This window comes from Lichenostomus cassidix, chromosome 4A, assembly GCF_008360975.1.
Source record: "Lichenostomus cassidix isolate B80296 chromosome 4A, HeHo_3.0, whole genome shotgun sequence".
NCBI lineage: Eukaryota > Metazoa > Chordata > Aves > Passeriformes > Meliphagidae > Lichenostomus > Lichenostomus cassidix.
Window position 1 is genome coordinate 4,565,060 of NC_139485.1, and position 24,532 is coordinate 4,589,591.

At 52.5% G+C, this 24,532-nt stretch overlaps 2 protein-coding genes across 9 annotated transcripts in view; both read right to left on the bottom strand.

Moving 5' to 3' along the window:
* The window catches only part of DLG3 (discs large MAGUK scaffold protein 3), a 75,711-nt gene extending 74,785 nt beyond the window's left edge, over positions 1–926 (bottom strand). For 4 of the 5 annotated variants that reach the window (XM_085060243.1, XM_085060245.1, XM_085060244.1 and 1 more), the window contains exon 1: positions 815–926. In XM_085060243.1, the coding sequence (XP_084916369.1) occupies positions 815–830 (16 nt within the window). In that variant the 5' untranslated portion in view covers positions 831–926. The remainder of the gene's footprint in view (positions 1–814) is intronic. The other variant, XM_085060246.1, reaches the window with a different exon arrangement.
* Positions 927–1,267: 341 nt separating this feature from the next.
* On the bottom strand, positions 1,268–18,855 carry GDPD2 (glycerophosphodiester phosphodiesterase domain containing 2). 4 transcript variants are annotated; one of them, XM_085060256.1, is made up of 16 exons: positions 12,476–12,634; positions 9,701–9,849; positions 8,526–8,629; positions 8,359–8,452; positions 8,093–8,152; positions 7,657–7,755; positions 7,175–7,268; positions 6,597–6,742; positions 6,027–6,109; positions 5,367–5,517; positions 4,616–4,831; positions 3,602–3,753; positions 3,219–3,366; positions 2,910–2,992; positions 2,428–2,456; positions 1,268–2,123 (listed from the first exon to the last, which is right to left on the bottom strand). In XM_085060256.1, the coding sequence occupies exons 2-16, from the start codon at positions 9,812–9,814 to the stop codon at positions 2,071–2,073; spliced, it is 1,626 nt and encodes a 541-aa protein (XP_084916382.1). In that variant the 5' UTR covers positions 9,815–9,849; positions 12,476–12,634; the 3' UTR covers positions 1,268–2,070. The 4 variants fall into 4 exon arrangements, with proteins under 4 accessions (XP_084916382.1, XP_084916381.1, XP_084916380.1 ...); XM_085060255.1 differs by having other exon boundaries at positions 2,358–2,456; XM_085060254.1 differs by lacking the exons at positions 1,268–2,123; positions 12,476–12,634 and adding an exon at positions 18,807–18,855 and having other exon boundaries at positions 2,154–2,456.
* Between the last annotated feature and the right edge of the window lie 5,677 nt (positions 18,856–24,532).

Genomic DNA, 24,532 nt, shown 5'->3' on the forward strand with positions numbered 1-24,532 from the left:
TCCAGGAAAAGCAGGGACTTCCCCGAGCTTTATGGCAGTACTAGCCTTGTGCTATTACTAAGAGTCTCCTTCTCTGCAAGAAAAAACAGTGGCTTCAGACACTGCCGAGCATACCATGAGCAGGGCTGAGATGTCTTTGCCTGCTCATTCCTGACCTTATCAGCAGAAGCTAAAGAAGCAGATGGAGAGCTGGGATCACCACACCAGGACACAGACTGCGAACCTGGTGTAAACTTCACACCACAGTCCAGACTGCGCAGCAAGAGTGTCATGAACCCTGTGCTGACCTCTGTGCTGCTGGCCACCCGCACCGGGTGACAGCCAGCTGGAGCAGAGGAGTGCTGGCTCCAGACCTGGGGAAGTGCTGTGCACTCCGCGTGGCAGGGAGACCCGAGGACCCTTCCTACAGCACCCAAGAAAGAGCACACGGTGTCCAGGCCCATCTCCACGTGCTTTAAGGTGCATGCAAGTCCCACTCACAGGAAACCCCTCCTCGCACAGCCCAAACCCCCATGCCCGCTCTCCTCCCCGCAGCACGCAAGGGAGCTGCAAGCACAGCATCCCACGGCCACCCACTCTGAGCCACGGCGGCACGACGTGTCCACAGCCCGAGGGGGGCGTGCAGCGAGGGCACCCAGTCCTCGGCTCTGAACCCCCGGGGTCGCACGGCCGCCGTGCCGGGCGGGGAGCGAAGGCGGGCGCTGCCCGGCAGGAGCGCGGAGCACCGGGCGCGGTCCCGGCGGGGCACACACTTGTTGAGCGCGGGGCCGCGGTGCCCGGCGCGGCGGGCAGGGCCGGGCGGTGCGCTCCTTACCTTCCCGGCGGATCATCGCTCCGCCGTGGCCGACGGCCGCTCCGCTCCGTGCCAGCCCGCGAGCGGCCGAGCCACCGCCCGCCCCACCCCGCCCGGCCCGGCCGGGAGCCGCCCCCCGCCCGCCGGCACCGCCTCCGGGAGCGCCCCGCCACCGCCGCTCTGCCCCGCGGCGCTGCCGCTGCGAGCCCGCCGGGCTGCGGGCAGGCTCGGCCCGCGCCCCGGGAGCCCCGCCCGGCCCGGCCTCCCCTCCCTGCCCGCTGCGGAGGGCCCGGCGCCCGCCCCGCTTCCCCGCGCCGGCAGTAGGTGGCACGGAGGCGCCGCGGAACGAGCCCGCCCCGGGCCGGTACCGTCCGGGCTGCGCCGGCTGCTTCTCCGGGCCGGCAGCGCCGCCGGCAGGGAAAGGTGCGGAAGGGAGGACGCAGGCGTGCCCGCCGCACCCCTGCGGGGTCTGTCTGCCGCTCCTGTGCTTTATTGACATAAATAGACAGCAACAAGTCAAACTGACACGATACCCCTCTCCCTGTTCGAGGCCCTGCTGCAATGTGACCGATGCCGAGTCCCACCGCTCCCTCTGCAGCCTCGGAGCAGCAGCCGGAACGTGAGCACGGTCCTGCCAGCCCCTGACACCCACCACCCCCAGCCCTGCTCCTTATCTCCCCCGTGCAACACGCATTAACTGCTGCGTGGAGTCCCAGGACCCCGTCCCATAAACATGAAGCCCGCAGCAGTAGGACAGGATTTCTGTCCAGGATGGGAGGTTGAAGAGCTCGGGTTTCCCTTTGTCTTGTGAAAAGCCACTCCTCACCTCTCTTCCTATTCCTCAAGTCACGGGACAAGGCAGCCGCCAGGCGAGCAGCCCTTAAACCAGGTGTCCCGTCACTGGCTGCAGAGCTGCTGACAAGAGGCAGAGACAGCCCTTCCCCTGCACCAAACAGCAACCCAAATCCCTGCTCCTGTCCAAACCCCAAGGGAGAAGTCTCAGCTCCAGCACTGCTGGATAAATATTCTGCCCCTAGGCAACCCCTGCAAAGCTCTAGCTCCTTGCTGCCAGTGGGAAATGAGAACCCAGTTCCAAGTCTTTTCAGCTGAGGGCAGCTGTGCACCACGAAAGGAGCCAGGAAGGCCACGGGAGAAGGAAGGCTCAGGAAGGAGTCTGAAAAGGAAAGGAGCCTCGAAGCTGGCCTGAGGAGTGCTCCCTGCTTGAGCTGTGCAGGGCTCTGGCTGCCCCTCCCCGTGGCTGACGCAGGCAAGAGGGGTCACTCTTGCATCAAGCTGTTGATCTTTGTGAGCAGCACATCCGTCTCAGACTCTGAGGAGACAGAGAAAAAGCAGTCATTGCGGGCAGCCACCATCCCGCAGCGACAGGCGGAGTAGCCTGAAAAGCAGGTTTGAGGATGCTTGGGGAATGTGGGATTCCCTAGTGCTATCCCACAGGGCTGTTTGTTCAGGGCAAGACAGGAGGAACTCCCTGGGCTGGGATTCCCTTCCCTCCCCCAGCCATCCCAAACCACTCTGTCACGTTTGGCTAGAGAAAGCTGCCTGCCTGTCAGGGAGAGTCCCACAGGCAGAGCCTGGCTCCAAGGGAGGGAAGCTCTCGCTCCATGCGCACTCACCCGCTGGCTGTCTTCTGTGGGAACATTTCCTAGGAGATGGAATAGGATCGATGTTAGCATGCAAGTCTGGTCTCACCATTCCCTCCCCTGAGCTGCCAGCTGGAGGCTGTGGGGCCCCAGAGTCCCAGAGGGAACTGCTCTCAGTGCCTGCAGCACGGGTAATAAAGGAGCAGGAACAGAGTCCCCCAGCATCAGCCCAGCAAGCCCTGGGGTGCAGAGTGGGTCAGGAAGGGTGAACTAAGGCATCCAGCAGCTTGAGGCAGGGGCAGGGCACATTTTTAGCTGCAGCCTGGTGATCAAGCTGCCTCCACACACTCCTGTCTTACTTAGCCAGACAAGAGAGGATCCCCCCAGGATGTGAGTCTAGAGAGGGGTGGCAGCAGATACAACCAGGTATGGGTCTGTAGCAGCCACGCAGGGCACACTACAACCTCTCTCCCCTGACAGACCTGCCCTGGGAGGGGGAAAGGGATCAAACCTACTTCAGCAAGAAGAAAGCCCAGAGGATGACAAGGAAGGAAACGCAGTCTACAACGATCCAGATCATGAGGTATGTGCTGCTGGGCTGCAAGGCAATGAGAGAGGCTGTTGAACACCAGCTAGGGGTGGTGTGCTGCAGCACAGCCCTGCCTGATGTGCCACCAGTCCCTTCTACAGGGTCACATGTTCCCATGCCAGTAGAGCAGTGAGCAGAACTCACCCTTCCAGACAGCTGCACAGGGCTGCTGCAGAAAGGGACCCACAAGTGCCTGGGGCACAGGGCTGTGGGGCAGGATGAATGGGTCACTTACAAGCAGCCAGATGGGGCGTTTCATCTCCTTCAGCACCTGGCAGGCGTTGGTGGTGACAGAGCTCACCCCTGAGCACCACAGCACAGAGAAGAGCCAGGGCTGGTTCACCACATACAAGTTGACAGAGATGTTGTCCTGGCGGTACTGCCTGCATGGGGACAGCTGTGATCAGAGTAGCAGCCAGCAGGCTGCCACCACACTCTGCACAGCCAGAGAGGGCTGTATATCTGGAATATAATCCAGCATTTGCAGCCATGTGGAGTAACTTTCTAGAGACCCAGACCCAGGGCACATTTGCTGGGCAAGGCAGAGGACTGCAGCCAGCTCCATCCTCTGCCTGACAGGGACACTATCACACAGGTGCTTGGGCAAAGGGTTCTCACCTGATCTCCTCAGAGCTCATGTCCTGGTAAGGCAGATTGACGCGCAGTAGTGGCTCCTTCTCATTCTCGAGTCTCTTCCGGCCATAGACCTGCTGGACACCTGGGGCCTGCTGTTTGACCTGCTCCCTGAACCCATCTGGAAGCCAGAGGACCTACGCGAGAGCCAGAGAGCACGTGCAGAGGAGAGGTGCTCCAGAGAGTTTGTTCTCTTCCCGTATTTCCTTGCAGGTCCAGGCACACTTGGCCTGCTTAGACAGCTGCTTCCTGCCCCCCATCTCCATGTTCAGCTCCTCCATGAGGATCTCAGCCAGGACAGTCTCCTGAGAGCTGGCCCCAGCCAAGAAGTAAGCACAACAGGTCCCACTGAAGGGAGAAAGCAGTTCCAGCCTAGGAAATCTGCAACAGTTATGTCCTTTCTGGGTCCTTGAATGGATGAAGAAGTGAATCCGTTTTAGCCCCCATTCTACAGCAAGGATGCACCTTGGATCAGCACTATAGTAAAAGTCTTTTTTATGCCCCCTCCTGCTCTGCATTCCCAATAGGCCAAGAAAGGTGACTTGAGTGCTGATTCATCCCCTAAGGGCAGCACATATCCTGTGCTGCAGGGTTTGGTTGAAGCATAAAGGAAACACAGGAGGGTGCAGGAGTTCAAGAGCTGCAGGGAGAGGTGTGGTAGAGTGTGGGGAGGTGGAAGCCTCAGCATTGTATTCCTGCTCATGCTGGCAGTGATGGTTCCCTCCCTAGACTGAGTCATTGTTTACACACCAGGGTGGCCAGTGCTGGGAAACCAAAGAATTTGGAGGGGTCTGAAGCTGTAGGCATTAAACCCTAATTATTGGCAACTTCTCCCAGCTAGAGAACCCCACACCTGGGTGGGGCTGTCCAGCAGGGATCACGCAAAGGGATGTGGCGTATGGGGCGTCAGAGATGCTCAGTTTGGCTGACAGGGCACCTCCCACCACGGCAGGGGTGTGACAGCAGGGCCTGGCAGGGGTGGGGTGGTGACCAGCTCACCTGCTGCAGCGGGATGCCTGACTGTAGAATCACTCCCAGGGTGACATTGACAAAGTTCTCGTAGTCACTGTGGTTCTCAGGCCGGAGGTCAAACATGATGGAGATGTTGCTCTGCTTGACTGCCTCTAGAGCCTGTCCCAAGGACGGGATCCTCTGTTGAGTTGTCTCGTTGCGATCAGCAGCAGAAAGACGCTCCACAGTGGGGAATGGCTTCCTCTGCAAGGGTAAGAGGCGTAGTCACCAAAGGCAGACCACCTGGATGCTTCCACATCCCAAACTGGTGCCTGTCTCTGTTTCCTGCACTGGCCTCCCCACATGATCTCCAGAGCAGACAGGCACAGGGATCCTCCCTATGCACATGCACAGGGCACCTCACCTTTCTCCCCACTCAAAGGAGAGTTCAAGAAGCCCCAACACCTTGTGGGCATTCAAAGCTGCTCAGCAGTAGTTAGTCACCTTTTGGGAAGAGCCTTGCCACAGCTGCCTTCAAGCCCAGGCAGGCTGTGCAGCTCAGAGCAAACACGAGACATCTCCCCTCAAAGCCTCCTCCATGACTCAGCTGAGGAGTCAGAACAAACCCCAGCTTGGGGCATAACTGCACCCAAGGGATTTGTGCAGGCTTCTGCACCGTGTCCAGGTGTCTGCCAGGACCAGTGCTCCGGAGGGAAGGTTCTGGAGCCCCAGGGCAGGGCTAATGCTTCACCCAAAAATGCACCCACTCCCGACCAGCTGCCCTAAAGGCATTCCTGACCTCCAGAAACCAGCTGCCAGCATCCAGCTGCTGGAGCTCTGTCCAGCTGAAGGCAGTGCTGTTCTCGGCAGTCCTGTTGGCGAACACAGCCTGTACATTGGTGGTCCTGGTGAGATCCTCGTCATGCATGAGGAATGGGACCCCGTCAGCACTGGCAAAGGAGCAGAAAGGAAAGCCATATGTTGTAAGCTGTTCCTTTCCTGTCCTTGCCCTGGCACTTTTACCCCCTCCCAGCCACCTGCTAGAGTACCCCCACCCTTATTCTGCTTGTGGCTCTTTACACAAAAATGTGCACCAAGAGACCAAGCCAGGAACCAAGTAGCTCCTTGCTCTCTGAAACAGCTGTTTCCACAGCTGGATTACACGAGATCAACTGGAGCCAGGGTCTGTTTTCCAAGCAGTACCCCTCCCCTGATGGAGCCTCCCTCCCTGGAAGGCAATCTGTATGGGGAGGACAGCAACTCAGTACCTCTCCCAGATCATTGGGACACCAAGCTGGAGCCAGGCCCATACTGAGAAGGTGGGAGTGGCAGAGCCCTTTGAACAGGGCTGCCTCCAATTGCAGGCTGTATCAGGCCTCCAGGTGTCTTCCAGAATGCCCCCTGTGGGATGTGACATCCCAGGATACACAGGCCTCTTCCTCCCTCTGAGCCCCTTTACCTCACTCTGACGTCTGTCTCAAAGACTTGCACTTCACACTCCACCGCCTTTTGCAGTGACATGAGGGTGTTCTCAGGGGCCAGCTGGAAGAAGGAATGGTGTTAGTGCAGAGAGCATGGGCAGGATGGGGCAGGAGGCAGGCACTCATCCTGCCTGCATGCACCCAGCAGCTTGGCTGGGCTCTGAGGCAACCACAATGAAACTGGGGTGACCTGGGCATGGTGGGGATGGAAAAGGACTGGGGATAGACAGCCAGAGCCTGCCTCATCGCTGCTTCCCAGCTCACACTACACAGCCAAGCTTTCTGCTGAGAGCTGCATGGTCCTGGTCCAGTAGGTCTTGGGAAGCAGCTCTGTCCTGAAGCTGCTGTATCCCCCTCCTCAGCCTGTGCTCACCCATCCTCCAAGCCTGAGCTGCCCTGGCTGCTGTGGGGACCCCACTCTGCTGGGCTGGCCCAGAGCTCACGTGGCAGCAAGGATCTGTGCACCACAGCCAAGCACAGCTTGGCTTTTCCTGGTGGGGCAGCCTGCCCCATCCACCCTGACCACTGCCAGGGAGCTGGTCACTCACCATGGGTGCTCCTCGATGGCCAACCAGGGCTGGCTTGGGGGGCAGCTGATTCTCCTCCATGATGCAAGGGGAGGTGATTGCCAAGGGAGCCAGGTACAGTGCAATCATCACTGCACAGTACACAAGCAGCAGAAACACCTTGATACCTGCAGGCAGACGCAGAAGTTAGAGGGGATGAGGTACAGAGGAAGTATTTTGCAGGTCACTAGGAATAAGCCAAGGCTGCTTCACCTGGCATTAACCTGTGGTTGCCCTAGGTCAAACATTGCATCCCCAGCCTCAGGAACACTGCAGATTTATTCTTGGCCCACAACATCTCCTTGAATCCCAACTCAGCACTTCTGCAGCACTCTGCCATCTGTAGCCCTCCTTCAGCTGCAAAGCACTGAGGGCTGAAGCTGCAACAAGGGCTGGTTATGAGAAGCAACCAAGAGCAGGCATTACTCCCATACTAAGGACCTGTTTCCACTGCATCAATGCTCACTGACGACCCCTCTGCCAACGGTGCTGCTCAGCTGGGTGGTAGGAAGCAGGGCACCAGCCAAGAGGGAAAGTGGAGCCCTTGGAGGGGGATTTACCTGTACTGCGGGTGCGGTAGATGAAGCTGGCCAGGGGCCAGGCAAGGAGTGTCATTCCCCCCACAGCTCCAATGTGCAGAAAGGGAGCTGTTGCCTGGGGAGGCAAAACAACAGAGTGTCAGCCAGCACCAGCCCCTGTCCCCAAAATACACACAATCCAATGTCAGGGATCTGCCACTGCAGCCAATAGTGCTGGAAGATCCACAGTGACTGAAAGAGAAGGAAATGCTCCTGGGGAACTGAACAGACACCCTGCTCTGCTCCAGCCACCATTCATCATCCTGCTGGTGGCTGCTCTAGGCAGGACTGCAAGAGCAGACGGAGCACCTTGCCTGGTCAGGCAGCAGAAGTCAAGGGCAGGGAATTAATTAACCCCCAGTGAACACAGCCATGCTGGGAGCTTCAGCCAGCACCCTTCAGCTCAACCCCACAGGCTGGGCACTGGGTACAGCGGGGGAGTCCCTGATATTGAGGTGACTCACCTGCAGGGAGATCCATGCACTTTTCCACTCCTCCGCCCACTTTATTCCCAGCCCTATGAAGGCTGCAGCCACCACCAGGGCAGTTAGGATCAGCAGGATCTGTGGGGCATGGCACAGGGCAGTTAGGGGAGCACACAGCATCTTGCAGGCCAGGGTAGAGTCCTCCTCATCCCTTCATCATGAGCCCCTGACACCCCACTTTCCCCATTTGGATTTGCAGCTGAGCTCTGTACTCCACTCTTTGAGCACTGGGAATATTCCCATCCCAGAGACATATGGCTGAGGAACTAACAGCTGCAGCGCAGCTCAGCAGGGACACACAGCCACTTAGTGGGGTCACAGCAGCCCTACACAGCCTCAGTAGGCTGGTCCCAGCTTCTGAAGGTGCAAGGGCAGCCAGGGCAGGCACCACATCCCTGCAGCCCCAGTCTCTCACCTTGTGCACCCAGTGTAGCTTCAAGGGCTGGCCACAGAGCTGCAAGCACAAAGCAAGGACCTGCAAGAACAAGGAGCTGTCAGAGCTGGGCTGTGCCCACACCTCAGCCCTCACAGGGCACAGGACTCAGCCCCAGAAGCTCAAGCCCCCAGGCACAGGCAGGGTCTCTGGCCGTGCTCAGGCTGACCCAGCTCTGCCCAGGGCACAGCAGCCTGTGCTCAGCACAGATCCATTCCTCCCATCCCCGTGGGGTCAGCAGGGCTCACCAGCAGCACAGATGAGTAGCTGATCAGCACAGATGTAGCTATGAGCAGGACCAGGGACCAGTCTAGCCACAGCTTCTTCTGCTTGAAGATGAATCTGCCAGCAAAGGGGATGGTCAGAGAGGCAGGGATGACATGGGGAACAAGGCTGAATATGGGATCCTACTCACTCGTTGAAGTTGTGGAAATCATTGAGGATGATGATAGCGAAGTAGAGCCACACCAGTGTGAAGAGGAAGACGCCGAAGAGGGAAAAGAACCAGCAGCAGTCACACTGAAAGCCAGAAATGAGAGTTATACACACATCTTCAGGGCAGTTAGCCAGGCTTGAGACCCCTGGGTATCACTCAGCCAGTACTGGGGAGCACAGGGGGTCACAGCAGGCATTGGCCCAGGGGTCCAGGCACTGAGCTGCCCCCAGAGAGGGACCAGAGCTCTCCTGGCTGGTTCTTTTGGCTGGACCCACACTAAAGAAAGATGGATCAGCATGTCCTGCAACAAACTAAAAATCTGCCTATGCCAGGCTGGGGAGGATAGCCGCTGTGGCAAGACTGCCTCCTTTCCCATGCAGCACTCCCTGGGAACAGGCTGGGACTTTGGACATAAAAAGGGGCAGGGAGTCAGGTCCCATTCCCTCCTAGCTGGGTGATCCATGGGCTGGGCAGAGAGGGGTGCAGTGCCTCAGAACAGGCACTGCAGTTGAGAGTCTGCAGACTGGGTTCAGCTACATGGTCCCCAGGCACTAGTGCCACATGTGTGGGGGAGGTGAGGGGTGCCACAGGTGCCAGAGGGACACCTAGCAACCCAGACTTTTTTTGTACATTCCAGGCAAGACAGGACAAGCAGCAGCAGAGCCACTCCCATGGGAGTCAGAGACCTCAGAGAATCCCAGGGCCTCACCACTCCCAGGTTACAAATTGCTGGGGACACCCTCTCTGTGGGGCCACACCCAGCCCAGGAACTGTGTCTCCCACGTGCCTGGCCAGGTGCCCCGGGACCTGCTGCCACGCTCAGCCCTAGGGCTCTGCTCCGCTCCAGGCACGTGCGAGGGCTGCAGATGCACACTAATGCTGCTCTACCCTTCTTGTCACCCAGCAGCAACACAGCTCACCCTCTCACCTTCTCACTGCTCCAGGCTAGGGCAGTCCCTGGACAGCGAGGGTGCCAGGCAGCACCCCAGCTCTCCTGGAGCTCGGCCCTGGGAAGCAGGAGTAGCGGCAAGGGGTCAGCAGCTCAGTGTCTGGGCTGAGCATCCCAGACAGAGCCCTTCCCCAGCCCAGCCACCACTCTGAGACTCCCACACAGGGGCCGGCAAGCCCCAGCTCAGCATCACCCATGGTATCACCTTGGTGGTTCTCAGGCCCTTCCTCTTCTCCTTCTTGGCAGTGATCCACTGGCAGCTGTAGGGGCAGAGCAGGCAGGTGGCACAGGTAGAGCAGCAGCCAGGGGAGTCTGCCATAGCAGCAGAGTGTCCTAGAGCGAAGGTCAGGTGTCCTGTGGGGCATACACACAGTGTGTTGGCACAGACCCCCTGACACACACTGCCCCTACCCTGTGAGGATGGAGCACTGAAGCATTTTGTGTCCAGGTACCCTGGCGAGTGGCCCAGAGTCCTGGGACACGGTGGGACTGCTTGCTGTGTCGCCAGGCAAGGCATGGTGCCAGGGAGAGAAGCAGCAGAGGGTGCAGCCCAACCTGTTCAGCAGGCTGTGCTGGGACCCTTCACCCAACAAGCTGGAGCAAGCCTGGAGCTGGCAGGGAGCAGGGCCTGCGCCCCAGCCCAGGCTTCAGCACTCTGCCTGGGATCCAGGACCACTGTGCAGGCTCCAGGGGAAGGCAGCCTTGCCCGTCAGCTTGACAGCAACTTTGCACCCAGGCTTCCCACCTGTCCAGCCCCATGCCACAGCTCGGGGCTCCTGCTTGCAGCTGGGGGTACATGCAAAGCCTGGGAAGTTCCCGTTCTGCTCCTTAAAACCAGGTCCTCGCTGATACAGCACCACCCTGGCAGCCCTCTAGCTCAACCTGCACCCCAAGGAATCCCAAATGTGGCTGGAGGAGCGGCAGCTGAGCAGGCAATGGGTGGTTTTGGTCCAAGTGCTTTTTGGTCCAAGTGGGGGGATCTGGGTGAGAGGCAGTTATGGGGGGAATGCATTTCTACAGTCACAGAGACCCAGGCTGGGTGCAGGGCTACCACTGAGTTCCCCAAGCACTAGGAGGGGGAGAAGACCAGGATGATGAGATGCCCACTTTCTGGTGTTTGGCTGAAAGAAGCAGGGAGCCCAAAACGAGGTCTCCCTTGATCTACCCAGAGAAATCCCATGTTTACTATTGCTTGTCCTGCTGTGGAGCTGCTCCTCCTCCTCACCCCAACCTCCCCAACAGGCCAGGCACACTGTGCAACACTATCACCCTGCAGATGAAGCCTGGCTCTCATTTCACTGTGACTACTGAGCCAGGCATGAGAGCCAGCTGACCACATCCTCCCAGCCACATCCTCTCCAGTGTTGGAAGCAACGGTGTGCCTTTTAAAGCTGTATCCTATTCCAATCTGGGCCGTGGAGAGAGGGAGCAGAGCTAGCCCAGGTCCTCCGAGGCCCAGCCAGCCAGACCAGAGTGGCTCTGCCATGCTCTAGTTGTGGCCACGGTCAGCCTGGTCTCCCCCTGTAACAGGGCAGCACTCCAGCATGTCACCTTGCTCCCAAATACCAGCATGGGGGTCTCCAGGACTGGGGCAGAGTCTTCCCAGCACCCACACAGAGCACAGGGGCATGCACAGGCAGGTACCAACCCCAGAGCAGGACCACATCCCTCGCCAAGCAGCTTCTGCAGGCTGGGGTATGTCTGGGGGCTGCCAGCAGCAGGTCCAGCAAGCCAAGGCACACAGGATGATGAGCAGCAAAGCAGTGTCCCACATCTGCTGCCCCCTCTGCCTTCTAGGGACCAGACCAGCAGCAGTGACCTGCTCAATGATGGCACTAAAGGAGTCAGCTTTAACACAAGAAGATGTGGGACCAGATTTTCTCCTTCCTGATGCCTAGGGGCTCTGGCTGCAGGCTCATACCCCTGCTGTCACCAGAAGCAAAGCCACCACTTCTACCAGGGACCAGTGGGCTCAACCAGCCTCCACTTGGAGTCACCCTGTCCCCTGTCACTGCTCACACGGGCAGAGCACTGGTGTCAGCAGCTGCTGCTGGCTCCCACGCAGGGTACACAGTACAGTAGGAGTGGCTGTGGGCACCAGCTGTAATTGAGCACTCAGCTGCTCCAAGGGACTGTTGCTGCCAGGACTGGAGCTTGGCAGAGAGTGGCACAGGACTGGTCACAAATCGGCCCCAATGGTGCTGTCTGGAGGGTTTGGAGGGAAAATGCCACCCTGTTCTCCAGCTCAGAGTGAGACTGCAGCATTAGCATCAGTGGTGCAGCACCCCTGTGCAGGGCACAGGTCCCAGACAGAGCTGGGCTAGCCCTGCACCAGACCCTGCCCAGCTTCTGCTCCAGCTTCAACGGGAGAGTAGCAGAGCAGGAGCTAGGGGTCCATTAGGGCTGGAAGGACCCCTCCTTTAGCTCCCACCAAATAACCCCCACAGCTCTAGTGTGGGAGACACAGGGAATCTGAAGGGTGACAAACCCATTGCTACAGTCCCTGATACGGCAGCGTGTGCCTGTAGCCCCGAAGGACCTCTGTGCCCCAGGGGTGCTCACATTGAACAACCAGGAGGCCATGTGCAGGTCAGCATTCCCTTGCCCTGGTGTAGCCAAGCCAGCCCAGGCTGTGTGCCACCGGGCAGATCAGCAGGAGCTGGTGCCTAACTCCGCTGTTCCATTTCCTCCTAGGAGGGAGGCCAGAGCATGGGCTCAGCGTGGGGCACAGGGTCACCCCAAAACAGCAAAAGCAGCACAGCCTGGCCCAGATCTCCCACTCTCGCTCTCACGCCCGGGCAGCCAGCCCCGGGCTCCCCGTTCCTGCTCTCCAGAGCGTGAGAACAGCAGGGGCAACCCCCTTCCTTCCCCCTCCCAGCTCCCCGGAGAGCCAGGACGATCACCCCCCCGTGCCTCCCTGCCAGCTCTCCCGCAGCGGCGCGGGACAGCATCCCCACGGCCGGGACCCGAGACAAAGTACCTGCTCCAGCGGATGTCGGGCTCCCGCAGCTGGGCCAGGTGAGCGCGGGGCTGGGCTCTCGCCGGGCCCATGCGTGCCAGCACTCGGCTCCCGCTGCGCTCACACCCTGCTGGGTGTGCCCCTGGCCCGGCGGGGCGGCCGCGGCAGGTCCGCACAGGCCGGCAGAGGCGGGCACACTGCGAGCGGAGCGGAGCGGAGAGGAGCGGAGCGGGGGGCCGGGCTGGGGTCAGGGCGGGCCCCGCCGGCCCCGATGCAGCCGCGGGAGAGGGGGAAGGGGCCCCGGGCCGTCACGCGTCGCAGCGCAAAGGAGTTTGCAGGCAGCCCACGTCCAGGCAGACGGAGACTCCGGGGAGAGCTCCCGGGAGATGGAGGCAGAGCGTCGTACATCGCCGCGCCTTTGAGCGAGAGGCTGTGGGAGCCCCTCGGACAAAAGGGGACTTTTCCCTTCCTTGCAGAGGAAGCCCGGACAGATACATCCCAGGTCACCACAGCTGGCCCAGCTGACACACCGGGGCATGCTTTGAAGGCAGAAGAGCAGAAGTAAAAGTGGTTTCTTGCCTTGAGCCAAGACAAATGCTTCCAAACCAAGGGATCTGAACTTTTCTAAAGTAGCAGATGAAAGGAGGCTCCAGTCAGGCCCAATGCCCACCTGAAGATGGATGGGCTGATGCCTTCCATCTCCCCCCTCCCTCCCTGTGGCCCAGCACAGCTGCATTCCCCCACCCTCTGCTCCAGGTCTCAGCTCCTGGTGAGCCAGGATGCACTCAGACCTTTCTGTGTCAGTGAATTGATCCATCATTGCCTGTGCTCTCAGGGGACCCCTCTGATCTTTTGCCACTTGCAAAGGACCTGAGAAAGCTGATTTATAGGGAGGTGATGGCATTCTGCAGTGACATAGCAACTGCCAATTTAGGCAGAAGTCTCAGCCCTCAGCTGATCCTGTTCCACACTACTGTTAACAGCTTTGGCACAACTCATTGAACAGCTCCATGAAATATGCTGATTAAGGTCTTATCAGTGAAGGGTCTGGAGCCCTGCAGGAAGGTTTGTGCAGGAACACTCATTGCTCTGCACCCAAAGGAGTGAGCTGAAAGGATTGCAGTGGTCAGGAACACCTCTCAGACAAGCAAGCAGCCCTGCACCCCAGATTTTGTCAGCTGTGAGCACTTTGACAGTGAGGTTCACCTCCTGCATCCACATGTTCTGCCGACTCAGAGCACCTCTGCTGCTACAGAGGAGAGCAAAGCTGTGGGTATGAACCTTCCCAGCGGACCTGTGCCCCACGAAAGCCCCTGGGATGCAGAAGGTCCATTTTATAGGGTTGGAGATTCACTGTCAGGGATTGAATTGCAGGTTTTAAGGAGATGCAGAAATGAACACTGAGGAGGGATGAAGGATCACTTAAGCCACAAATCTTAGGCAGTGTTTAGGGGAAAACCGAGCACGAATAAAGAGATCAAAGCGATACTGGATGGGGGGAGGTTGCACCAGCGCTCTGGGAGATCCAAAAGGTGTGGATTTCAGTGGTGTGGGGCGAAGCTGATGGAAGAGGCACCCCGGCCAGAGAGAGCAGTGGGACAGGCAGCTTCCCGGGGACTGGCCCCCCTCTGCCCGTGCCGGGCAGGAGCCCATTTCTTGGTGGGGCCGTGTGAGAGGCCAAGCTGTTACAGCCCGGCACCGCGGAGGGAGCCCCATCCCCAGGGACCACCCGGAAAGACGGGCGCGCTGTCCCGCAGCCCCTCCCGGCCGGGCACGGTGCTTAGAGACGGGCAGCGGCGGTGGGGCCGCTAAGCCATTGTCTAATCCCCGCCACGTGACGGCGGGCGGCAGCCCTGTTGAGCGAGGGCAGCTGAGCGGGCCGTGAGGGGCGGGGGCCGTGAGGGGCGGCGGGGGCCGTGAGGGGCGGCGGGGGCCGTGTGGGGCGGCGGGGGCCGTGTGGGGCGGCGGGGGCCGTGTGGGGCGGCGGGGGCCGTGCTATCTACGGGCACGGGGCTGCACTGCCGCCGCGTGGCCACTAGACGGCGCCCTCGCACCGCGCTGCCGCCGCCTCGCGAGCGCCCGAGGCTCGGAGTCACTGCGAAAGGACAGAGCTGGGAGCACGGGGTGACCCTAAGGACAGGCCTGAGCCCACGGGAGTGACCCAAAGGACAGGGCTGAGCCCAGGAGAGTGACCCAAAGGACAGGCCCCAGCCCAGGGGTGTGACCCTGAGGACAGGGCTGAGCCTGGGGGTGTGACCCAAAGAACAGGGCTGACTGCACAGGGGTGTGACCCAAAGGACAGGCCTGAGCCCGGGGGTGTGACACATAGGACAGGGCTGAGCCCAGGGGTGTGACACAGGGGCCATCAGACTGACATAAATGGGCGTCCTCGACATGCACTGCCCTGCCAGCCCACACTGATCTCCAGGAGCCAAGTCGCAGGTGAACAGTTAAAGCTGACAACCAGAGTGCATAATCCTGCTGGTTTTGCTCTACCTGTCTCACCACAAAGTCAGAAGCACCAGAATTAGTTGGGAAAAAGACAGAAAATAGTGTTCCTGTCAACACAGTTGAATGAGCTCACACACAACATCCCGTGCTGCATTGCTGTAAGTAGGGTTTGTGTCCTGCCTTCACTTGTGAAGGTGCATCTGTGAGTGTTCATTTAGATTATGGCAAAGCAATAAAAACAAACACGGAGAGGAAGGGTCTAAGTAAGCAGGAATGTTGGTATATTACAGTTCAGTTGAAGTTATCTCCCTAGAATTTTAACTTGGGGAGTAGAAAAGGTGTATTCAACATATGTGACTTAATGGCTTCTTGTTAGGTTCCTGTTTGTCCACTGAACTGGTAACAGACTAGTCTGTTCAGAAAAAAAAAAGCAAGCCATTGTTTCTGTTTTTCACCATACTGCATGCAATATACAAGAAATACTGCTTTTAAGTTGGACTGTTTCAGGGAGTGTTTTCCCTTCATGTAATCTCTGATAGGACCCAAGACCACGAAGAAAAAGAGGAGGCAATACAGGTTTCTGTAATAATTTTCACACTCTTTCAGCTTGTAATAGACAACAAAAATTCAGTATCACCATTTCTGTGTTGTTGTCAACACTTTAAAAGCCAGTGGCACGAACTCTGCTTCCACCCCAGCTAGGAGCAACCTACATAAACTGATGGAACAAGGCAAAAATCTCTCTATCATGAGTCTAAAAGTCACTGCTTGCTGTTAATCTGCTGTAATATAGATTTTACTACATTTTGAAACTGTTCTGCCTAGGCACATTAACAAATTGTGTGAAAGAACTAATCAGAAGATAAACTGCTTGCTTAAGGGGAGGGTATATGATCATGGCATTAGTCTCAATGATTTTGTTCCTAAAGGCCAGAAGCTTATAAGGAGTTACAGTCTGTGGTGAGCAAGCTTTGAATCAGATTTTTTTTTTTTCCTCCAGAAGTGGACTAGTTAAGGAGATCAGGAATGCAGATTGTGAGAGTACTATTCATCTTGAGAAAAACCTCTGTGGATGACTGTACTTATTTCAGCTCTTATCATGGAGTTTGTATGATACAAGGCAAATCACTTGACCCAAACTTTTCACGGGTGGTCCTTAAAGGTTTAATTTCCTGAGTACTTGAAGATAGCATGGGGCAGATTTTCAGGAGTGCTAATCATTAACTGTGGTAATTGAGATCAGTGATAGGAGCCCCGAGGATCAAATGCTAAAGAGTGTTAAGAGTTCAAGCTGCACAATAACAGCAAATCTCAGGTCGGCCACTGTACCAGTGCTGTGTTTAGCCCCAGTGTTTTCATAGAAATCAAACACCTCTCAGGGGTTTACGGAGATACATTTAGTAAGGTGCAGACAACACAGACTTTTTCGAGACTATAGTAGATTACAGGATCATAGAATGGCCTGAGTTGGAAGGTACCTTAAAGTCCCATCCAGTTCTCACTCCCCTGCCACAGGCAGGGACATCTTTCACTCGACCAGGTTGCTCAGAGCCCCACCCAACCTGACAAATTCTTCCAGGGATGGGGCAGCCACAGCTTCTCTCGGCAATCTGCCAGTGCCTCACCACCCTCACAGTGAAGAATTTCTTCCTGACATCTAATTGAAATCTGCTGTTTTTCAGTCTGAAGCTGTTCACCCTTGTCCTGTCACTCCAGGATCTTGCAAAAAGTCCCTTTCCCACCTTTCTTGTGGGCTCCCTTCAGGTACTGGAGAGCCACAGTTAGCTCACCTTGAAGCCTTCTTTTCTTCAGGCTGGACAATCCCAACTCTTTCAGCCTTTAATCATAGGAGAGATGTTCCATTCCTATGGTCACCTTGGCGGCCTCCTCTGGACTTGTTCCATGTCCTCCCTGTGCTGGGACCCCAGAGCTGGAGGCAGCACTGCAGGTGGGGTCTCACCAGAGTGGAGCAGAGGGGCAGAATCCCCCCTCACCTGCTGCCCACAGGGCTTTTGCTGCAGCCCAGGACACACTTGGCTTTCTGGGCTGTGAGTGCACATGGCTGGGTCATGTCCAGCCTCTCATCCACCAGCATCCCCAAGTCTTTCTTGCCAGGATAAGCAACAGTTAACATGCTCAGTAAGTTTTATGCTACAAGATGCAGTTAGGAAATAATTTTTTTGGCACAGTGCCCTGTCATATTGGAAGCTAAAACCAAAATAAAAATAATTCAAACAGGCAAGTCCTGCTTTCATTAAAAAAAAAATAGTTATCAGATTCTGATATTTATGTCGGAGATCTGTCTTGTAAGACATGCCTGCTATGCTTCATTCATGATTTCAAGGACCAAAATATTTGGTTTTGTTCGGATATAGCTCTTTCTTTTTGGAACTTGAACTAGTTTAGCATTTGAAGATGTTTATCATTTGTCATTTCCTAATTGCCTCATTGCATACTTAACTGAAGTCACATAACAACAAACTGAAGGCAAATCTTAAGTATTAAATTGAAGATGCAGCAGAAGGTATGCTCACGGGCTGTATTCTCATGCAATTTTGCATCTTAACTGCATATCTTTGTGTTTTGGGACATCTATACAAAGGAACTAAACTACTTTAATTGTAGCACAACTGTTTTTCTAGTAAGTCCATTTCCTTTATAGGGATAATTAACTTTACTGGAAGTTAAATTGTAGGTATAAATTACTGAATGGGGCAACACTGATATTCTGTAGATCTGGTTTCACTTGCTCTGCATTGAAAAGCCCTTGACCAGTGTTCTGTGTTATTTTCTGATCAATATTTGTAGGGTTTTTTCCAGAAAAAAAAAATCATATTTACATTGTCAATAAAACAGCTTATGTTCCACTTACTACCATTGCCCTGCTACAAACCCATTAGTATTTAGCTTTTAAAATGGTTATTTACTATCTTTTAAGACATACCATTATTTTTGCACTGGGATAAACCTTTACTGTGGAGTGCTTGCTCCTACCACATGTCTAATTTCTATTCAAAGTTATAGTTACTACAGAACAGCATTTTCCCTCCTTTCAGCATGTAAAAGCAGCTGCAAGATTGCTGTGTTAGGTCATGCTGTGGAACACAAAATTGATTTGTTGCTTGAGCTGCCTTTCTCTCCTCATGGTTTCAGAAGCCTCCCATGGAGTCATTACCACTCACTGATGTTACTGTTGAGCCACAAACTTTGTTACAGCATTACTGAGGAGCCAGCAGCTGTCTGGATAGAATAATGCCCTGCATCAGCATACATGTCAAAAAGGAGTTTAACTGCTTGACAAAGAGAACCTCAATTCTCATAGTGAGGACCTGTTAGGATATAGCCTAAGCTGCAAAGCATCTTGCTCGTGGCTTGCTTTATATTCAAGTATTGACACAAACCTTGGCTGAGGTCAGTCCTTGCTCAAGGAGTGTCCCTTCTGATCCACTATAAGTCTTACCACTGATGGGATTCTACCCTCTCTATAAATCCTGGCAGATAGAACAAGGTTCTCTTGCACACCTATTTTACTATCACTTTCTTGTTCTCAGTGAGCTCATTTGAGGATAAGTAACAGTTCTGTGAGTCACAATCTGCTGCAGTCATTAATACTCCCACTGTACTTGCAGCAATACTGTGTTTTTTCTCTTAATACCTCCAAGCTGTTGTTATTAGGCAGCTTTACAGAACTATTAGAGTCTGTCCTGTACCCTTTAGAGAAACAATTAATTATATTAGATGCTTCTATGAAAGCCACTTTCCCACGCATGTATCTACATTCTGTGCTTTACAGTAACCATAAACTACTAAATCAAATACTAAAACTGAAAAAAAACCCAACAATGACCACAAAAAAGAAGCCCCCCCAGACCAAGAAAAGGCCCAAAACTGCCCCACTTACCAGGCAGAAGCAACTCCTTGCTTCACGTACTCCACTATATAGAATCAACAGCTGTTTGCCATTGCCAAATTTATAGTAGCAGCCTCCAGAGCTGTGCTCAGGGTGGGTTTATATAAAGGGCCCTGGCTAGGGAGTGGTTAGTAATGTGGTGGAGTTGTGGGGTTTGTATGTCCTTTGGTGGCTGGTGGTGGAGCTGTGTTGTAGTGAAGTCCATATGTAGTGTTGCCAGAAGAGAAGTAGTTTTTATTTATAACAATAAGACTTTGAGTCTAGAATAGTTTATTAAACTTTATTTATTTAGTTTAAGTGTAATTTCCTTGCTATTTTCATTTATGATTTCTTTTCTTGTTACTTATTTAAGATATTTTCTAGCTATAAGTATCTTTAGGTATAGGCTTTTCTGAATTATTGGATATGGGTAAAATATTACAGTTTTTAAAGAAAAAAGGCTTTAGTACCATCTAGCATCTATTTTCTTACTTAACTGTTACATCTGCCTACTGTGAATATCTGTGTTGACTCTGTTTTAGTTACTACTGTGGGGATTTTCTCCTGACCCTTTAACTAGTGCAAAGGGTTGTAGGGGATTTTTAGCTAGTGGTCTGCATTTATATTATTTTGCTCTGTATTTTCTCAAAGCTGCTGTGTAATCAGCATCCGTGGGGCTTATTTTGTGTCTGCCTGTGGTTTCCAATATTCAGTATTTATGGACAAAATACATATTTTGGGGGTAAAGGTGTCTGCCTCAGGCAGCTGAAGGTGTTTGTGCAGTTTTGAGGGTAACATTTTTAAATTTAACCTTTTATGGTTTGTATCCTGTGAGACCTTCTCTGAAACTTGGGCTGCAAGAGATTCTTGCTACTCTTTCAGGTGGAGTGGTTGACAGCATGGAGAAGCTTGGCATTGTGTCTGAGATGTTCTGATGAAGAGTTAACAGTGGAAAGATTTTTTTTCTTTTTTGTGGTTATTTTTCTGATGAGGGGAAAACCTAGTGTCCCGTGCTGGTGGAGAGGCTCAGTTGTCAGGCAGAACTTCACAGTGTAAAACCCTTATGCTCCCAGAGCACCTTCCACAGCAGCATTTTGCTTCTACCAGAGGGACCTGCTGCAGAGGACCTGTTCTGGCAAATTAGGGCTTGTGCATTAAACAGAGCCCAGAGCCTGTTTCTCTGCTGTCAGCTTGCAGTGGCTATGCCTGTTCAAACCCTTAGAATAACTAAATACCCTGTGTTCTGTGGGAATATCTTAGCAGTTTCAGTGATTTGTACTGTAGTATCTTAGGTCTGTGTGTGTATGGGCTGTCTCTGTTGGAGGTGCATTCTCTGCTGCTTGGGAAGTGATTTTTAAGTAGGCATGTATGTGATACTTTCTTTTAAGCTGGGAGCTAACAAGCTTCTCTGGAAGCCCACCAGTTTGTTCCTATTAAGTTTTAATTGATGATTTGAAATAATGCTAGAATAATAGTTCATGCTTCTAGGTGGTTTTGCTTTTGAGTCAATAGGAGCTTCACAGAGTCAGATGTTAAGACCAGTTAAATAGTAACTTTGGAGGTAGTGTACTTAACACAGCATGTGTACATCTTTAGTCCTTTTTTCCCCAGCTTGATTGTATTTCAAGTGCATAGTTCATGCAATTACAGACTGTGCACTTAAAGGATGTGCCAATTGCTTTCCTCCACAATGTGACTTGTAATAAAATTCCCTTTTATGCCTTTTATCCAAGTTGCTTTTGGGTTCTGCTGTTAAAGTATTTTGTTCCTGTGTCCAAAACAGAATGCATTTTGCATTAGGAAATAAAAACAGACTTACAGATCTTGTCTCCTGTGTTGCAGCAGACATGCACTAATACTGAGAACTTGTAGGCATTCCTGTGTGGTTCTTACTAGATAAGATACTTACACAGAGATCTAACGTCTGTTTCTAGAGCTTACCTTATTTGAAGTAGGTGCTTCAGTGCCCAGAAGAGGTTCTGTTCTTCTTTGGCAGAACTGGGCTGGTCTGTGACTTACAAGTGCATGGTGGGTTTAGAATTTGTGAAGCTGCTGCAGAGGGTGATTTCCCTTCTTGATCACTGCAGGGTGATGCTGAAATGGGAGGGTTTGTTGCCTGAAATCATTAACTCCAGCACGGTGAGGAAACGAAGCACACCTGGGAAAAACAAGTCTTACAGAGCAAGCCCTGAGAGGACCTTCAGTGGTTGACATGGATATTGAGATGAAAAATACCACTCATAAACTTGTTGCTGTCTTTGAAGCTACCAGCTCATTTTGTACCTCATTTCATTAGAGCTACAGGATGTGTACAGCCATGAGAGGAAGGTGATTGTTGCCTCAGGTGCTAGCACTTGCTTGCCTGGTCAGGTGCAGTTACTGACAGATGGCTGTGAGGAGCTGAGAATATGCCTGGCTCAGCATGGAGGGCACTTGTCTTGGCACTCAGGCTGTTTTGTCACTGTCAGGCTTTGTTTCTGGCTTCTGCAGAATTATACAGAAGTAGAACAAGTACTGCATGTGTTTGAGACAGCCCCCACATGTGAAGCCTGGCATGGAAGAGAGCAACATGCTGGTTGGCAAAACAAAATAAAATGGTAGGGAGGATATAGGAGAATGCATTCAGGATGAATCTGAAAGGAACAAATCCCCAACAGGGATGCAGCAGTGACTGAAGGTTAGCTGGGAGGTCTGGTTGTGTGATAAAATGTTAGGAATAAAACTGCAAAATGTATATATATGTTGCTGGGACCTTGTGTCCAGGTGGAGTTGTGTGGCACTGGCATGTTGGGGTGTTTCTCAAGAACGTTTTAACTTCTCAGATCAAGGTTCTTGGCTAATGAGCATATAGTCAGCAGTTTAGAAGGATTTACTTAAGCAATAATGTATGTTTAACTACTTTGTGTGCATTATGTAGGTGTTTTATATGATGTGAAATTCTGAATGAGCCTTCCTGGATGTTAGTCACTTGGTTAACAGAGCTAGGTAATGTGACCATTAATATTTATGTGAAATATTCTAATTACTTTCTTCTGAAGGTTTTTTCTGTTGTGTGAAGCCTGGATAAGTGTAATGTTTTCTGTTTCTATAAAACACGTGTAAACTCATGACAAAACAAACACCCCCACCAAATGCCAAAACACAAACACACAAACCCAAAACTTGCTCTAAATCTGTTGTGACTTGAGCAGAGGTGGCAGGTGACAGCCTGACTGCAAATGCTATATCAGGTGATTTTGTCACTTCAAGAACGTAGTTGCATTGTCACAGAGGGATGAAGCATTTGGAGTAGCTCCCTAAATGGCAGGGGACTGGGAGCCCAGATGGTTCTTTCTGGCTCTTTAATTTCCTACCCCAGTGTCTTGTGTTAATGAAGTTCCAGAGCTATCCTTTGCTGTTTTCTTTAGACAAGTTCCTGCTTATTCCTTTTACAGACCATGGGGAGTTTTATGAGGAGTGCAGATGGGATTGTTGAGAATAGAGGTGAGTTTCTTTTGGTGCAAGAGCACAGGCCATTCCTGGTGGTGTTCCAAGTCAATAGACTGTTTTTGCCAACCTGTGTTGCCAGTGAAAGCAATAAACTGCCTCTCAAAGCAGTGGGGTGAGGATCCTGCTTGTGCACCAGGCACCTCACATCTGTCAGGTAGCTGGCTTGCACTTCTGTGAATGAAGTTGTGTATGCTTGAAGGCCAGGGCCCTAAAAATCCATGACATCTGCATCCTAAATTGTGTTCTGAGTGTATGGGAAGAAACTCATCTGAGATTAAATGGAATGTGAAATGATGTTTAGCTGAGAGGACTATGGATTTACTGCTGGTGATCAGAGGGAAAACAGTTTCTGATAATAAAAATAAAGCATGGTGTTGAGGAAACTTAAACAAATACTTAATGGTGCTTCTGCATCTGATGTGATACATGCAAATGAGGTTGCCAGATGGCACAAGAGAAACTTGCATAGATTCTAGCAAAATAAATAACACTTCTTGCAGTGGAAGTCAACAACAAGCAGAAATACTTATAATGCATTCTTTTACAGTAATAGAATATTTTTAAACAAACGAGAGATTCCAGGCCAATCTATCACTGCCAAAGGGAGGTTCCAACCTCTCAAGTATTGACAAAACTTTTGTTCCTGGGTTATTTAATTTTTTCAATTCATCATTAAGCAATAAAATCAATAACTCAAGCTGTGACTTGAGGGAAGTTGTAACCTGAGTCCACTCTACTTGAATAGAAGCCTTCAAAACAAACATGAATAGAACATTTCAGACATACATAACTAGAAAGAAATATAAGTAATCTTGGAAAGCTGCCAGGGTCTTAAAAAACCAGACTGAGATACTTATTCCCAAGGCGTCTGCATCAAAAGGCATCAAAGATTATATTGATTCTTAAGGCTTAGAGAAAGCATTTTCTCTTAATGATGAAATGAAACTTTTTCTTATCCAGAAGTTCTGTACTTCAAGGAGCAGCATGCATTATCGCTTGTATTATCACTTGATTGCTCTTGCATGGATATTACCAGGATGAAACCATTTAAATTTCTACACACTAAGGAATATGTTTGCTCAGCTCAGTTTTTAATTTGTTAAGAAATACACTATTTAAAATTTAAAACAATCCTATCTCTAGTTACTTTTCCCCCCCTGCACAGTCTGTGATAGGCTGGTATAACTTTTTTTTGAAATGAATATGTATGAGTAATTGCAGAGGTATCTGGTAGTTTTCTCACACAAGTTAAAAGTCTTCATTCACCTTCCTGTCCCACCCCTATGTGTGGATGTGTTGTGCCGTTGGAGTCAGCAGGCTGAGCCTGGGGGAAGGCAGTGCTGAACTGTGATATCTGTGTGTCCCAGCTGGAGAAACAGCAGCCTGAAACTGCTCTCCAAAATACTGGGGTGGCTTTCATGCAGGAAAGAGATGGCTCCTGGGTAAAAGTGTAAGAACGAGATAGTCTGAGTGGCATCCTAGGGCTGGGTGGGCAGGAGTAGGAGCTCTGAGCCAAACTCAGAACACAGGACAGCACTTGCTGCAGGCTCAGATGGATTCTTGTGCAATCCGCCTCTAGCTGATCATGTGCTCCTGTGTACTCTGAGCATTTGTTAGTGACTTTGAGAGGTGCAATCCCGTTTGACTCATGGAGCACCATCACATTGGGGATTTAACTCTCATAATTCTTGAAAATATTCACAGTGCCTTAAGATTGAATAGTTTCAATGAAAGGATCCCTGGACTGGAAATAGGTTTTGTGATAGGGAGCTGCTGTGTTGAAGACATAATTAGGCAATTCTGTTCTACAGTCTGGTGTCTTCACACCAATTCAGTGTGTGGTTGTTACTGAGAGCTGGAGCAAGATGATCTTTATGGTCTCCTACAACTCAAACCATTCTAGGATAAAGACTTTAGGTGAGATAAGCATCAGCAATGAATAATTAACAGAAGTGCAGGCAATCTCCAGGGACTGCAGGGACCTGTCTGGGAGTACAAGCTACTCTGGTGGTATGTCCATATGGGAGCTGCAGTGCCAGGGGGTGGCTTTTTGGGAAGAATGATCCTGGCAGGTGCAGCCAAGTGCCCTGCTACAGCGGGCAGATGGTGGTGATTCACTTCAGCACTTGGAGTAACTGTTCAGGACACAGGCATTATCTGGGATTTATGTGCCAGCAAATGACCAAGCATCTGATCTTTAAATCTGTTTGAACACCTAATGATCAGAGAAAATGCACTTGAGAACAGTA